General features: G+C 53.1%; 1 protein-coding gene across 4 annotated transcripts in view; it reads left to right on the top strand.

Moving 5' to 3' along the window:
- Positions 1 to 16,899, top strand: part of LOC119114815 (coiled-coil and C2 domain-containing protein 1-like) — a 43,957-nt gene that overhangs the window by 15,889 nt on the left and 11,169 nt on the right. For 3 of the 4 annotated variants that reach the window (XM_037238854.1, XM_037238856.1, XM_037238855.1), the window contains exon 16: positions 1,168 to 1,300. In XM_037238854.1, coding sequence (XP_037094749.1) covers positions 1,168 to 1,300 — 133 coding nt within the window. The remainder of the gene's footprint in view (positions 1 to 1,167; positions 1,301 to 16,899) is intronic. The other variant, XM_037238857.1, reaches the window with a different exon arrangement.

A 16,899-nucleotide genomic window follows, 5' to 3' on the forward strand; every position in this document is an offset into this window, starting at 1 on the left:
CCTCGGCGAAGCTTGGCTCGATAGCGAGCCTGCGGCGGCAGTCCTCGGCGTCACATGGCTCGATAGCGAGCCTGCGGCGGAGGTCCTCGGCGAAGCCTGGCTCGATAGCGAGCCTGCAGCGGCAGTCCTCGGCGAAGCCTGGCTCGATAGCGAGCCTGCGGCGGCAGTCCTCAGCTGCGCCTTGTTCGATAGCGAGCCCTGCGGCGGAGGTCCTCGGCGTCACATGGCTCGATAGCGAGCTCATTACGCTCTCATGCGACGAGCCGTCGGTCGGCGTGCGGCAGGTCCCGACACGACGGTAACAGCGCACGCCACGCCGCTCTCCTGTGTACGGAGGGTTACGTATTTAAGTGGGGGGAGGCCTCCGCCGAGGCGTGCACGTGGCCGAGGATCGATGGCGGGTAGCGGACGGAACTACCTGAACGGAGACGCGGAGTGGAATTTCTCCAGCACTGCGCGCGTGTCCCGGGGGTGGTGCGCAGCCGTGCAGTCAACTGTATGTCACGTTGTCTTCTGTCCCGGTCGATGCGCGAAAACGAAGGGCGTGGGAAGGGGCCCACAGTCGCTCCGGACCCCGTCCGGTCCGGAATCTGTCAATATCCCCGGGGCAGCGGTCCCCGTAGCGCCTAGCTGCTGCTCTTTTTGCTCTGTGGAGCAACCAGGACAGTACGAATGATGCCGAGCAGGGTGAACCATGCCCTTCCTTCAAGTCGGTATAGGCCACACATTGCGCGTTTGGCGTTCTCCACACCTTTTCACACAGGTTTTGCATCTTCCAATTGCCGTCCGATTACCAGACGTTGGCTGCTCCGACCCCAGCTGGGACTCTGCACGTGCCTGTAAGCAGCGCGCAGACTGCTTCACACCCGTCCCGACGTCCCCGCCAGCTTGTATTGATCCCCCGAGGTCCCTCTGCGACGGGTAACCATCGATGCCATGTCGCCACCAAGCGTGGTCTTGATTGCTGGTACTCTCTGCTTCACGTAAGGGACACCGCTGTACATTGTCCGCGCTGGGTGCGAGTATGTCTATACCGAACCTCGATCACATGGGCATATGTCAGGTATGGTCATATGTCTGCCGTGCGATGGTCTTCGTCGCTGCTGTACGTTGGCCTTGTCCGTGCCGGGCCCCGAGCTGGTCGCGTGACGTGAGGTCACGTTGCAGGCGGTGCTGCCGCTGTTCATGGTGCTGTTTTACCTGCAGTCATCTATTCGGCTGGACGGACCAGCTGATCGGAACCGCCCAGATCAAGCTGGAGGACCTGCAGGACAAGTGCGTCGTCCACAAGGCCTACAATGTGAGTACGCCGGGCGTACTGCGCGTGCTCGCGCGCTCTCCGACGCCCCACGAGTCATAATGTTTCGTTCGCCGTTGGAGCTTCTTTTCTCTCTGCCCAGGCTGTCTTGTTCTTTCCGTCTTCTCAGTTTAGAGAGCATCACATTACATTCGCGTCGCCCGATGTCTTTCATGCTTGCGGAGGATTGGGTATTTCGCGGGTCCCCCCGCTTTCAAACATAGGTACGTGTCTGTGATTGAATGCCCCTTTTATTTCAGCTAGGCCGTTTCATTTTACGTATTTGCTTTTCTTCGCTTATCGTCTGTCTTTTCTCAATAAACTTTCCTCGAATACCAGTGATGGAAGGGTGCCGCCGCTCACTCCCCACAGTTGTGTATTGCATACTTAGGATTGTTAGTAATCGTGACCCAGGAGGGTTCCCAAGCAGTACTGAAGCCGGCCTGCTGATTTCCTCCAATCCGTCTCCTCCATGGATGAGAATCCGGAATGGTCACTGAGTCCCGGAGGAGTTTTGCCACGCACGCAGTGGGGTGCTACCGGGGCGGCTTGTACAGCGGAGCTGTATTCCGCGGTCTCTATCTGTGTTTCGGCCCGGTGCGAGGTTGCTGTCTGATGTGGTGGGGTGCTGCCGGGACGGATTGTACAGCGGAGCTGTATTCCGCAGCCTCTATTTGTGTTTCCGCCCGGTGCGAGGTTGCTGTCTGATACATCTAATGCGGTGGGCAGCGGCCTCTCACTGAGGACGGGCACGTGTGGCGCACGGGGCACCTTTCAAGGGAACAGGCGCTCTTGTGTGGATGGAAGGGGTGGGCTTTCAGTCACCCAACACCAACATTTTGATGGGATGGGTTTCTGGGGTCAAAGTTCGCGCTAAGCGGTGCTTGTTTGAATCCTTACCCGATCCGATCGTGTAATCCCAGTTGAAGGGCAGAATTTTGTGGCGAAAGTTCAGCTTGCGCAATGCTCGGTATGGTCCGCCCTGTCCTCTGACCTCACGTGACCTTGAACAGCCTCTGTCAGCACCCGCAGGCCGTCCCATCCAGGGCAAAATGGCGAACGTTTAAGTAACGCGAAACCACCCACCCCATCGCGGATAGGTTAGAAGGCCGGTGTTCTTGCCGATCGATCGAACCGAGCGAATTATTTTATTGACAAAATGATCATTGCATACATTCATAATATTGGACATGATTTAATTTGGTTATTTGCGCCCAAAAATACAGACGATTGCGCCCACGTCGAGGCTAAAACAATAAAAATTATTGTGACTGTATGATGACTATGGTGGCGTCGGCCAGCGCCAGTTCTGCATATCAATGGCCAATAAGATCATGCTGCGTATGGTGATTGCCGCTAGTATTTAAGACGCCCCGACCTCTTCTAAAATCATGTCAAAATATGGTTTCATTTGATAATGGTTACAAAGCACCCCTGACCTTCGTCCGCTGGGGAAGTTGGCCACCTTCCACAACGTGGGAAAACACCCTTTCCGCAGCGCAGCGCACCTTTCTATGACGGTTGCGAACCCCTACCGATTTTGCACCTGGCGTGCCGTAGGGCAATAACAGAAAACGAAAGTTGAGCGCAGCACGTCATTGCTTGTCCTACCCGGTTTGTTTACAAAACATATGATTGACACCAGGTCGTGTCAATGAAGGTCAGGTCACGTGTTTGCCGTCTGTGTGGGCTGTTTCTAGCGGAGAAGCAGTTTTGTCACTTAAGCGCAAGCTGGGAAGTGAGGGGGTGCGTTAATTATGCTGTTGCCGCTCACAGGGAATGTTCATTTTGGCTTAAAGAGAGTGGCCCACTTTTGCGACATATTTCAAAAGCATACTCTGGTGAAACCTCGGGACCAAATATGTCTGATAAAAGTTCGAGTTCCAATTGCGCTGTCAACACTTTGTAACAGCACTGCACTTCTTCCTTTCTTGGTAACCTCAGAGTATACCCCGAGTCCGCGAAACTGCAGTTGTCGCGACCGCGGTCGTCATGACGACGGCGGAGTGTGACCACATTTGAGATGTTTTAACCCGCACATTGCGAGTCTGCGGGCTTACGGGGGCACATCTACCGACATGAATGACGTCAGTTCGAATAGACGTTTGTGATTGGCACAGCAGGCGGCAAGGGCCAGTTACCAAGAGGCGCATTGGTTGAAGTTTGAACCAGTGCGTCACTATAAACCATGTGATTTTTTTTTCTCTGTTCTGATCTCTGTTTTCCAACGCCAAATTGCGTTTCGAAAAGAGCCATCGTGCTCGATTCCATAGGAGAGAAATCAAAGCCGTAGTATAACGTTTCCGTATGGGCTGCTACTTGAAATCAAAGTTCTGAGCTATTTAAAACGATTTCGAGCAAAATGATAGTACCCATCAATTTGGACGTGCCTGGTCTAACAATGTGCGAAAAGCGCGAATAAATTGGCACGCTCCCTTTAAGGTTGCGCTGACAGTCGAGGTCATTTTGCGCCGTTTTTTTAGGGGAGGAGGCGAAAGGCCGCACGCAAGTACTCACAGACATCCTGTTACTGGTGCGTCACTGCACGAAGTATCGCCCGTATTCAGTATATATGTGGTGACGGGGCATGCTGCAAGGCCTTGCACTCTGTTTAACCAGCCAGTGACGAGCGCTGCGGGCTTTGTGTGAGACTTGCGTGTTTAAGAACGGTGGAAAATGTGAACCTTCACCTTAGCGACTCAAGGCGGCTGGTGGTGCAGAAACGTGGTGACTGAGTAAACAAAGTACTGATTGCTTGGCAAGCGGTACAAAATGCGCCTTCCCTCGCTGACGGATGAAATTGACATTGATGCAACATTCTGCAGTGTTGGATGCATGTAAGCAAGGATCGTAATATAACGCAATGAAGCTCACGGTTCACGGGCGCTAGAGAAAAATACGGGAGATCTAGACATAACTGTTCATGACCTTCTCGGGTTTAAAGGCCACGTCAGTTGCGTAGGTTATGCGCACGCTTTTGTGAAGATGTTCGATTAGTGTGTCTACAATCTGCGCCGTGTACCTCCGTGCTAGAAACATGCAAGCGAAGACAGATAGGAATTAAAGCTACCCATCGATGCAATGAACTTGTCGACTTTCCCGCTCTCTCTTCCTCCCTCTCTCCCTCACTTCCTCTCCCTCCCGCCCCCCGCCCTCTCTCGCTCTCGCTCTCGCTCCCCCTCCCGCTCATGTTCCGCTCCTGCTCGTGCTCTCCAGCCCTCTCTCTCTCTTCGACAAGCACCCACCCGTTTGGAAGCGATGTGCCGCTGGCAACCTTTAAGCAATTCTCATGAAAACCTTCCGCTGTCCGGATACTGCGCAGTACGCAAAGCCTTCAGCATCTTCCCAGGAGCGGCTAAGGGGGGGGGGGGAGGGAAGGGGGGGGACGGTGCTGCGTAGGTTTGGTCGACGGCAGATGGCATGGCAGATTGAGATGGCACGTCCTTACCCGCTCTGCTTCAGCGCACCTCACGGCGCTGTGCTGGTATCTGATACGACGGGTGAATTATGCATTTGGCGAGCTGCTCCGTCAGCTGCATGTTGCATCGAGCAATCAGTGCGGCCGGTGCCGCGTAAACAGGTGTCGCGTGTGGTGTTGTAAGTGTGACGCAGTATGGCTAGTCGATGCATGTGCGCCCAGTGACGCACGTGCTCTGGTTTGTTTTGGCTGCCCCCGTTGTGCAGGGTACTACGGTGTCGAACTGGGATCAGTCGGCGCTTCGGGTCAGATCTACACACGCCTCGTGTGCATGGCACAGCTGCCGACCCGGCACAGCAGCCGAGAGATGCCGCGGTGCGCTGGCTGCCGCTGCCGGTGGACGCGACTGTTAGGCAGGAAGGCGGCGCAGGCCATTAGGCAGGCGCAGAGCAGCAGTGGTCAGGTTATCAAACACGACCGCGCGTGCCACTCAATAAAAAGGGATAATAAAAAGGGATATGCGTAAAGTAGCGCTGGTAATCAGGCTTCGCCGCACCACCAAGCGTTGATGAACGTGGTTGAAAACGTGCGTAAGTATGCCGAGGTAATTTGATAAGAAATGCCCCAAGGTCGGCATGTCATTCACCCTGGACCCCTTCCAAAACCGGTCGCTTGCGTGCGTAGGATCCTCGCCACGCCTGCCGCTTGACACCCCGCTGCGCCTGCCGGCAGTCTACTCAGTGGACCGGTCCGTCGACGGTCACGGATCCGTGCCACCGTCGGGACCGGTCCGCCGGCGGTCACGGGTCCGTGCCGCCGCCGGGACCGGTCCAACCGTGTGGCCGGCGCGTCACGGGAGCGGCGCTCGGGCGCCCAGGCCGGACCGGCACCTGCCGAGTAGGACCATCACGCGGCGGCCGCGTGCACGGCCGTCAGACGGCGCGGCCCCGCGTGGGCCGCCGGGGCCCTCGCGGCGGCGGTGCAGCGGTCTGAGCCAGGGGTCGATGCAGCAGGCGGGCTCAGCAGCTGTTCGTGGACCCAAACACGAGCTGCTGAGAGATCGGGCCGCTGGCCGGTGCTGGAGCGCCCCGGTACATGACGCTGCGTGGAGCGGAGCGTTCGGATCCAGTTTTGGGTAGACTCTGTCATACAACACTCGCTCAGTCCTGTAAAGGATTAACGGACCATTTAAATTTTAACGCAACGCAAATTTGTACACAAATTTAACTAAATTTAACGCAAAACGGACGAAGGAATGTTTCGTCTGGCCACAGCGGAACCAATTGAGATCGATTCTAAGCGCATGAGGTTGAAGCCACCTCCGACTCCTGGCGACACGGCACGCTTTTGAGTTGGCTCCAGAGAGATACGAATAGTATTCCGGGATTATTCCGACCCAGAGAAGTACGGATAGTATTCCGGGATTGTTCCGACCCAGAGAGATACGCGTAGTATTCCCGGGATTGTTCCGACCCAGAGAAATGCGAATAGTATTCCGGGATTGTTCCGACTCAGAGAGATGCGAATAGTATTCCAGGATTATTCCGACCCAGCGAGATACGAATAGTATTCTGGGATTGTTCCGACCCAGAGGGATGCAAATAGTATTTCGGGGTTATTGCGGCCCAGATAGATACGAATAGTATTCCGGGATTATTCCGATCCAGAGAGACACGAATAGTATTTCGGGATTATTCCGACCCAGAGAGATACGAATAGTATTCCGGGATTATTCCGACCCAGAGAGATACGAATACTCCCGGTGCCGATCTCAACTGCGCCGACTGCGATGGCACCATTTCAGGGGTGACCCATTCTCTGCAGCCCCCGAGCGCGGCTGCATTTACCGGCCGTGTTTACGCGCGCCACGTGGCGGCGGCGCGGCGCAGGCGGCACGCGCCGTCCGCGTGCCCGGCCCGCCCCCGGCCGTGGTGCGGGCGTGCCCCCGCCGCCGGTCGCGCCGACGCTGCGCCTCTCGGCACGGTCGGCGCTCTGACGCAGTCGCCAGGCGGCGGCCGGGGCTAAGGCGGTGTCGTGACGTCACTGGTGGGGTCGGGAGGTGGTGGTGGGCTTCAGTCCGCACCTCAGCCACCGAATGGTTTTTCAGTCCGGTGAGAAGATCGGACCTTTCGGACCTTTCGATGGAGTTAGGCTTTCGGGCCGTTAGAAACCTTCACGCCAAGTGTACGGGCATGGGTGCCCTTCTACTGTCTGTAGACGAGCATCCGTTCATACGCGGGCTGGGAGTATTTCTGAGCTTTGAGCGATAATTGCGCCTCAAATTGGTCAAATGGTAGGACATGGCACTAGCCGGCTGCTCGACCAGTGATGGCGGCTGGGTTGTTCGATTTGATAGTCTTCCTCTCGTTCGGCTGCAGGAGCTGAGTTGGAGGGTAGTTCTACATTTTAACAAGCATGAGCGGGGTGCAAGCCGCACCGGTCAAGTTTTTTTTTAATTATGCGCCCACGAGTGATCAATGCGGGGATTTTGAACGTTATGCGTTTTTTCCATGTGTGCGCTGTTGAGGAAGAGCCCGCTCAGTGACGCCGCGCCAGTCCTGGCGCCATCTGCCGTCGCCTTGGCCTTTCGAGCTCGTCCGGGTCAGTCCGCGCGACATTTCGGCTTATGTTAGAGGTACCGCTGAAATTCTGCCGCACCCTCACGCTGATGGGGTACGGTTGGAGTAGCCGCATCACCGCCGCCAGCGACTCCGGAACTGGCGACCGGGCTGACGTCTCACGTGCGGACCGCGCTTCGGCATCCCCCTCGGTTGCATCATGCATCCGCGAGGCTTCTCTGGCCCAAGAGAAAAGCCGACTGTGTTTACCCGGGACGGAACGGTTTGGCAGTCCAGGAAACCAGCGGGCGGCAACCTTCGAAGGCACGTCCTATGTACCGCTGTAGTCAGTTCTTGCCCGACGCCGGGGGTGGGGGCTCAGAGGCCCTCCTGATGGTTTTCCGGAATAACTTTTGAACGGTTTTGAGCATGGTGTTAAGTTTTTTGATTGCTTAGTTGACATCTTTTGGGCATATGTTGTGTAATTTGGATATTGCTGACGTCGACAGCTCATGATTTATATATCGGTGGGGTCATATCGGTGGCATTTTGTTAAGAATGACAAGCGTCACTCATTTCTCGCATGAAATGCAATCTCAAGATGTTTCCTAAACTGTTTTTCTCACTAATATGCTAAGGTTTTTTAGCTGGACATTTTGGTTGTCGGTGTAGGACTGCTTTTATTCAGATACTCCGGCTTTGGTTTCCGCACAATTTGAAGAAGAATATCGCGGAGCCCGAAAGCGGCCAGAGAATTCTGCCCCACCATAGCTGAAATATCTGAATAAAAACAGCCTTGCGTTTCTCATTTATACACTGCCTAACTGTTTGACTGACATTCTGGTTGCTTTTGCAAGGTGAGGTGATCCAAGGTCAAGCTTGAAGCGTAATGGTTGGGTGGTTAGCTCCTTGGACCCCTCATGGAGGGGGCGGGGGGCGGGTTCGAATCCCGGCTACGCCATGGCCCCTGGGCGCTAATATGACATCTGCAGTCGCTGGCGCTCCATAGAAATGGTAGAACGGCGTGCATCCGATCTCCCATTTGATATAAGGTCAGGGTAGATTAAAATGTATGCTTATATAAACAGATTTGACCCCTTGAAGGCCATACGATTTAAACTTTAATTGGATATATCTTACAGCTTCGGAAGGTCTTTCCAACGCTGTTTTCCCCATTGATTTGACTTGTCTAGTTATTGGTATAACCGGACAGCTCAACGCGACAGTGACTCACCGATTTGACTTAACATGACATAGCACTGGTGGCATATGTCGATATTTTAAGATGTGACACTGGAAGAGGTTTCGTTTTGCCCAATCTGAAAGAGGTTTCCAAGAGCTATTTAACACCGTCTTCCGTGCTGTCGTTAAGGTCAGATCCTCTACTGCTCAGTCACATCTGCGTGAAGTAATTTGGCGAGAGCTTTTCATTGCTGTTTTCTCTCGGCTCTAGCTCGATTGGTTTTCGAGTTTTTGGGTTGATGAGGCCCCTTCGCAGGTCGAAGACGAAAGTGCTCCCGTGGGGCATGAAATTCCAAGTTAAGCTGGTCCGAATCTGGCCGAAATGTATCCTTCTAAAGCTATTTTATTTTCTCTCAGGATTGCTAGATAATTGCGTCTCATGTGTGTTAATGAATGCCCCGTTTCTTGTTCCGCTTTCCGTTTTAGTACGCCGTGAACATTAGTTTCCAAGGATCCTGGGAGGAAGCATGGTAGGTTACTCTAGTAACGAGCAGCAACCAAGGTTCTGGTACGTGACCATAATCATTGCGTTCAGATAGTAGCAACTGAATTTGATTTGGCTGACTGCCAAATATGTGACTTTTTTTCTCGCATGAGTGCCAGCTAACCTTGGTCACCGTTACTCTTCAACTGAGTGGTGTGAAGGCGCCCACCTTGGATTTACACCGATCATCATCAGTTTTCCCGTCCACTGTCTCGGGCATGGATTAATCGGGAGGAATTCCCAGGAATGGCTATATTTGATTGCATTAAAGCTAACCGTCAAGATTTTTACTGACGCCCGTTGCTAGCTGTCTGTTGTGTTTTTGCAGCCTTCCACGCCGTCGCTGAGTTTGAGGTCATGACAGCACGCAGCAGCCGATGGCAGCCCTTCGCAACACGTACAATCGAGCCACTTTATCGCCGTCCACTTAGCAGCTGAGAGCGGGGAGGGGGGGGGGGGGGTCTGTGTACCCGACCGTCGATACGGTCCCGGCAGGTACCGAGCGCCTCTCTGTGTCCGGTTGGGGTAGGAGGCCGTCTCTGTGCTGGCTGCGGTCCTGTCTCTTGCGTCATGCATCGGGCAGCTCACGTGGCTCATCCCACTGGGGCACGCCGTGTGACGCGCAAGCCCGCCCATGTCTGTTGGAAGGTACGCGTCCATGACTTCTTTGAAAACCCACGTCAGCGTCGGCTGTAGTGGGTCGGGGTAGGTAGATGTTAGAGCGGATGATTCGGATACGCGGGGTTGGAATGTATTAAAAAAAATTGAATTAAGTCTCTAAACCGAGGGTTACGGTTCTAAAAACCACACCTTATGCTAAGAGGCTTTATTTAGATATGTGAATTAACAAATGTTCTGATAGCATCGTGCCCGGTATCTGACCTCGGCCCATGCGCATGTATGCATCGATATGCTTATCCTGTGCGACCTGTCCAGCATATGCCGGATATTTCCGCATCAATCCGGACATGTCTGGTTTCATGCGGTTCTATCTCGTCGTCCTTTGCCCGCATGCTGCTTTAGCGTCACGTTCCGATCACGTGACAATGACCTAGATTGATCAGTATTGTGTACGAGATGTCGCTGCGCTTGCAACGCGACGATGCATGGAAACTTGGCAATGCCAGTGCATTAGCAAATGTCAGATAGCCTGTTACAGTACCGTATGCAAGACGGCGTTGTATGCAGCAGAAGGATGGCAGATCTCCTTTCGTCAGCACTGGCATTGCCAGAGATTTCCTGTCAGTGGATTCGGCGCTTCATTGCGATGGCTACTAGCTACGGTCCGCCGTTAAATGTATGATCACTTTCAATGTATGATCACTTTCGCTAGTTCCATTTTTTATTTTTTGCTTTTACCGCTTATGGGGAGCCAAGAAAATGACTGCCTCATGTTCGTTTTGGAACAGCGTGCCTCAAAAATGCTCTGTTCTGTTTTATTTCCGAGAATAAACAGCGTGATTTGCCCATGTAGACGTCACAGGCGGGGCGGAGCGTGCGACGCCGCCCCACAAACCGCCGCTGTTCGTGTGCTCCGGCCGCGGCACCAGCGCGGCGGCTGCGCGCCCTACTGCGCCCTTTGGTCCTCGGCGCCGCGTCCGAGGAGCAGGTGGCACCAGCGGCCGGGGCGGCGAGGCCATGCTTCGGAAACATTTCATCAGACTGCTTTCAGCCGAGGAAGTGGGGGGGGGGGGGGGGGGAGCGGGGTCGCCCGAGCTGGCGTGTTTGCACGGTGGACGTAGCTCGGATGTGGTGACCCGTGCTCGGGCCAAAGGTCTACGGAATCACTCCAGCGTGAACAGGCAGCTCCCAAAAAGTTAGTGAACGGAGAGTAACTACCTCAGGTGCATACGTGTCTAAGGAAACAAAAACAAGTATTCGGTAGACGCAGTCTGGAAGTGCGGGCATGTTACATGCGCGTATGCGGTGTATGCATGCGCGTGGTGTACGCATAAGGTGCTGTTTCTGTACTGCATCTGGACTTGGGTGTGCGGATCGCTGGTCGAGCCGACCCCGGCTCGCTCATGCAGCGGCCGTAGCCTTGGCGATGCGTCGTGCCGAAAAACGGCTTTGGCCCGGGCCGCCCCGCCGTCCAGGTGAGGTCTTGGCCTTGGCCAGCTCGCGTAAGCCACGCCCCCTGGCGGCGGCCGCTGACGCGAATGACGGCCGTGCACGTGGTGCGGCCGTGCCCGCCCGAGTGGCTGGCGGGGGGCCGCGCCCGGCCGGCGCCGGTCGAGCCCGCCTGGACCGCCGCCCTGAGGCGTGCGCTCGGGACCGCGCGTTCGTGCCGGATTTCAGCCCGCCGTACTGTAGGACGCGTCACTGACCGTTGCTGACGGTTGCTGACGGTTACGGACGGACTGTACCGCAAGGCGCGGGACTTAGCAGCGTTCCAGGCAGCCTCTCCCATCTTGTTCTTGAAGTGCACCTATCGAAGGAGTATTTTTTACGGTCTTAGATTAGTGTTGATAGATAACGCCTGATATATGGTTTGATTAACAGTTTGCTTCCTTGTTTGATATGCAATTCGATGCTGTTGTTCGATATACAAGTTGATGTTGTTTGATATGCCTTGATACACATTAAACATTGAAATATCATGACACACGGTGGTGGGTAGGATTGGTCAGTGCCGTACCGGCCTAATAACTTCGGAATTTCATGCCAGAGACGTAACCAAGGGCAGGGACGAAATGACTGGATGTCTTCCCCTCCTTAGGCTTTGGAGCCGCCCATGGGGGTGTCACAACGGACCCTCCTGGCGTCTCAAGGGTGTCGACATTGCTATTTGAAATTGAAATTCAGTAGTTATTTACCAGCTTCATACGAGGCTTCCGAAATCATATGGGGCGCTGGATCCATCAAAGACCCCTTGTTGGTCTGAAGTAGGACGCCTGTGAAAAAAGAGCGAGCTAAATCCGATTAGGAAAGCCAATTTGGAGGGGCTCTAATCGAAACCATGGAGCCGAGGAGTATAATTTTCTCTTCGTTTGGGGGAGCCCTCCCAACGTTGAGAACAGTGGACTTAATTCGAATAAATCGTCTTTTGGTATTTTTTAAGTGATTTAGGTATTTTCTCTGCTCATCAACCCAAAAATATTTTGCAGAACTGCGAGACCCCTTACGATCATGTATATGAATCTCGAGCACAGAGTAGCTATGACTATGAAGCCTGGGCGTTCGTCTGCTCAAGTGATCATGACTAGATTTTGACGGATACCGGGGTGGCACGTTGGCGCCCTAAGCGTGCTTGAAACTTAACGCGCGTGCGATTCAGGCCAAGGATAAAGCTTTGAGATTCCCGCTTTCAGTGCTGCGACGTCATGGGCCACGGTTCATCTTGAGAAGCGCAAACTCCTCAGATCTAATACATATGTCAGCGACGATGAGATCCTGTTTATTTAAAGCGTGCATAGGCGCTGATTCAGCCGTAGTTATTTTAAGGACGTCCTGCACTCAGCACGGATTGGTGCGGCCATATTTGAGTCTACAGCTCCTCGACATGTGGGCTTTTTGTGGGCTTTAAAAGCTCGTGGGGTATTGCTGGCTACATTGCGGGTATTGGTGGATATCCTGCATATGTCATTCTCCAGATTGCGTAATAGTTACAACTTATGCCCAGCTAGCTAGCAACTGTTGGCAACCAATGCATTTTATGCACTGAAGTAATGAAAAAGAAAAATTCTATTTCATTTTCAAGATTACCGGTTATGCAATTCATGCGATTCCGTGAACATTTAATCCATGACATGCTGTGGACTCAAGAGAAGACTATCATGTATGACATGATATGATATGACATGATATGATATGATATGATATGATATGACATGATATGATAATGTGATATGATATTGTATGGTAAAATAGCGAACTTCTATCTCATTTTCAAGTTTTCCTGTCGAACATCTGTGGAGTTCCATTTGCAAAACTTACAATTAGGTACAATTACGTAACTCAACATTTGGACATGGTGAAATTTCAACACAAGAGCAAGAGTCATTCTGAAATATCCTCACAATGGTAGAAGACTGCCGTGAGTGTAGATTCATTTTCAGTTGATGGACTCCAGCTTCAGCCCCCAAGAACAAAACAAATTATCGTTTACCCCCACCCATAGCATATGTTGCTTGCGGTGGATTATTCAATTAAATCAGAGTTCACAGAGAACGCAGGTCATATTCAAACGCATAATGGTTTGGAGACACTAAGCCTCGTTTTTGGACGCAGGCAAGCGCGCTCGCCAATAGTCATCATTCAGGTACCCACTGCGGTGTGGATGGCATTGGCAATGCTGTTACCGTGGTGTCTTTTGGCCGCGGGCAATGGTCTTGATGTTCCTTCCATGGGATATGTTAATGTGTGAGGCTACCCATATTCAGTGAATATGCTATTGTTTCCTGGCGAAATTGACACCTCGGTGGGTTTAAAGTACCTGCTACCTTTGTGCTTTGGATGGCCAGTTTTTGTTTACAAAGATATGCTGAAATGCATGTATGCATGTGACTGGAAAGCCATGATATAAATCTAGGCAATAGTAAATTCAGTCATGATTTTGGAATTCTGATACTGGTTCGATTTGCTGTGGAGTTCGAGTCTTCTGGCTGGCCAAGGGGATTTCATCTTGGACAAAAAAATTTATTTATACCTGGGACCGAGGAGATTGTTCAATAGGGGGATTGTTTAATAGGCTCTTCAATCAACAGTTTCACTCAGTGCCAGTGAAATGTGTGAAAGACCCCAGTGCAAAGAAAACAGGCACAGGAATTCCTTTTTGTAGGTTTGTGAATCCTTGGGCTGTCGTTATGTTATAAGGCGTTGTATGCGTGCCTGGAATGAGAGGCTTAATGTGGGCTATGAAAAAAGCAACAGATTAAAAAACGGAATGGAGGAGTATGGTTTACGTTTTTTAGGCCCTGTTGTTCTGGCAGTGATGATATATGGCTGGGTATGCGTACCTGGAACGAAAAATAACGTTGACGGGCCCATGCAGTTTTGTTAGGAGGGTGGCACTTGCCTCGCGGGGCGGGCGCGAGTATTTCAAATCTCAAAAAGCGGCAGCTTTAGTGTTGATATTCCCGTCAATCCGAAGCAAAACGAAAAGTTGTCGGCTGGTCGGTGTCGATGATGGGTGGGTTCCAGAGGCAAGCGGCAGTTCGGGTCACGTCCTCGCCGCAGTGATCGGCAGCTCCACCCCGCGCCCAGCGCGCCCCGCACGCCCCCTCACACGCCCGCGGTGTCGGGTGCTTGTTCTTGCCACCCCCTCCGCCTCCGGTTTCATCACCGAGGTTGACGGGCCTGCGTGCTGGAGGGGCGGGGGGTGGGGAGGGGAGGGGGGGGGGGCGTGACCCGGCCTGAATTTCCCGCCGCCGGCCGCCGTCAGAGGCGTGGCCGGCTGACATGGCGGCCGCAGGGGGCGGGGTCGGCCGCTTCAGCTGGCGCGGAAGGTCGCCGTATGGTGGGCGTGGCAGCGGCGTACGCAGTATAGCACAATGGAAGCGGCTCAAAAAAGATTTGCGGAAAATTGCATGTAGTGCGTCGAAGGGCCGCTTACTCTCTCGCCGTAAAAGGACTGGACATGTTCTAGATTTTGTATTCTTACTTGTCTACATGGATATTGTAACTGTCGGTATTAAGTTATGGAGATATTAATGCATGTCATACGTTTGGTAGGGGTGAGGTACGTGCCCCCGGTGGCTTCTGTGAGAGTGCGCCCGGGCTGGAGGTGAGAGGTGGCGGTGTTCTAGACACACCATTATCAGATACACTATAGGTTTGGGCGAACAATAGGACAGACATTCACGTTAAAGGTTTCATCAGTGCTACTGATCGACTCAGTGTCATCGAGCCACCGTCAATGTCGCTGCTGTTACGAGCGAACGTCAGATGTCACGGAGCTAACACTTCAATGGGAAGCGTTTTTGCTGTTATTCCCCTGATTTATGGTCCATCGCGCGACTTTTGGCCGTGCTCTTCCACCAATCGTGAACTCGAGTTTCAGCTTTGCGCCCTATCAAACTAAACACTGAGAGGAGGTGACGTCAACATGAACAGGTGGACCCCTGGGGGGGGGGGGGGGGGGGAGGGCGCGACTCCGCGGGTTGGAGCTGGCACCCAGTGGATGGCATAGGGGTGGGGGAGCGTGTCGTGCCGGGCCTGCCGGACGTGACGGGGGGTGGCGGTGGGGCCGGCTGGATGACGTAGGCCGGACTGGGCCGGCCGGACGTGACGGGCGGGGGGGGGGGGGCGGCTGGATGACGAGGTCCGGGCCGGGGTGCCGTCATCGGACACGCCGCGGCCCGCCCTCCGGACCGGTTCGCTGGCGGGCGGGCGGATGACGCCAACTGCTGTACCGGCGCAGCTCACACGCGCTTACCGGGCGGCTGGACAGGTTAGGGAGGGGGGGGGGGGGGCAAGGTCGGTCTCCTGCACCCCGCACATCGATAGCCCCACTGGCATTAGAAAATCTTACATGGCGCGGGTGGTATATAAAACTTACAGCGTACACACTTGCAGTGCATGTTGCCTGCATTCTTAAGCATGCGGAACTGGGACAGTGTTGGACAGGAGTGCGCGACCTCAGTATATCTTCCATTCCTTGCCCCGTGTACGTCTGCTCCAATCCATGGTGTGGTACCCCTGACGTTGCGTCAGGGGCACCACAGACTGACTGTGACTGACAGACTGACAGACTGGCGTAAGACTGACGCTGCGTCAGGGGCACCACAGACTGACTGTGACTGACAGACTGACAAACTGGCGTAAGACTGACGCTGCGTCGGTCCCAGTTACCTGGGTTTTTGTTGTTACCACGTATTACTGGATTGTGACCGTTAGACTGGAATACGGGGCTCCACGCTGCGATGCACTTCAGTATTGTGTCCGTGACGTTGAGCCTCCTGCTGTAGCCCAGAGTTTTGTGTTCGTTCCAGTTTCAACTGCCACAGGCTTCATGAAAGCTAGTCACGGGGATTAAGTTTGTAACGTTTTATTGTGAACGGCCTGTGAGTAAGTTCCTGTTTGGATTGGTGGACGTGCCAAGGAGTTCTGGGAATTAGGTGGTTGTTGGAACGAGCGTGTATCACTAATATGCATGCCTAAAACAACATATAATAAGCGCATTTTTACGCCAAATGCGAGAACTTGCCAAATTCTTTAAGTTTTCTGGGTTTCTCCTGGATGAGGTTAATCTGTATTGAGGCATGTGACAGTGGCTGATTGTTCACAACCAACCACTATCCTGTTTTGCTTCAACGTTTGCACCTTATCTTGACCATGAAAAGCTTACACACTGTCTGACGTTCTAAACATTACCGCCCATGCTTCTTCACCACACAAGCTCAAATTTTTTAACAACAATACTCCACGCGTTGACCTCGCGCTGGGTACTGGGTCATGGTACTTACACATAAACACAAAAAGACGCTGCATATGAAAAAGATGTTAAACGAAGAATGGAATTCGTAAAAAGACAAAATAAACACGAGGAGGAAACAGGTTGAAGCAAAAAGCATTGATGTTTTAGAAGAACAAAGTACAATCATTGATAACCGAGTTAAAGATGAATAAGGCAAGCCGTTAGAATTGCGATACCACGCGACTTACACCCGTAGCTAACGCTCATTGCGTTGAAGATGGAGGTGAAGGAAAACAATATAGATCCATTATGTTGCGTTGCGAATATTTATTAAGCGTGGAGAAGTTGGGGACATATCACACGTTACATGCAGCCAGTTGTAGTATGTCAGCGTGGTCTTGTTTAAAAACTGATGTCTTCCGGAGCTTCGCTTTTTTATTTTATGCGGCCCCAGCCTGACGGTCAAATTGGCCGCCGCGTGTTGTCGGTTATATATTCGCCGCGGTTAATGTATTTGCTCAATACATCCCCCCCCCCCACACA

This window comes from Pollicipes pollicipes, unplaced genomic scaffold (assembly GCF_011947565.3).
Source record: "Pollicipes pollicipes isolate AB1234 unplaced genomic scaffold, Ppol_2.1 Scaffold_3087;HRSCAF=3621_pilon_pilon_pilon, whole genome shotgun sequence".
NCBI classification, from domain to species: domain Eukaryota; kingdom Metazoa; phylum Arthropoda; class Thecostraca; order Pollicipedomorpha; family Pollicipedidae; genus Pollicipes; species Pollicipes pollicipes.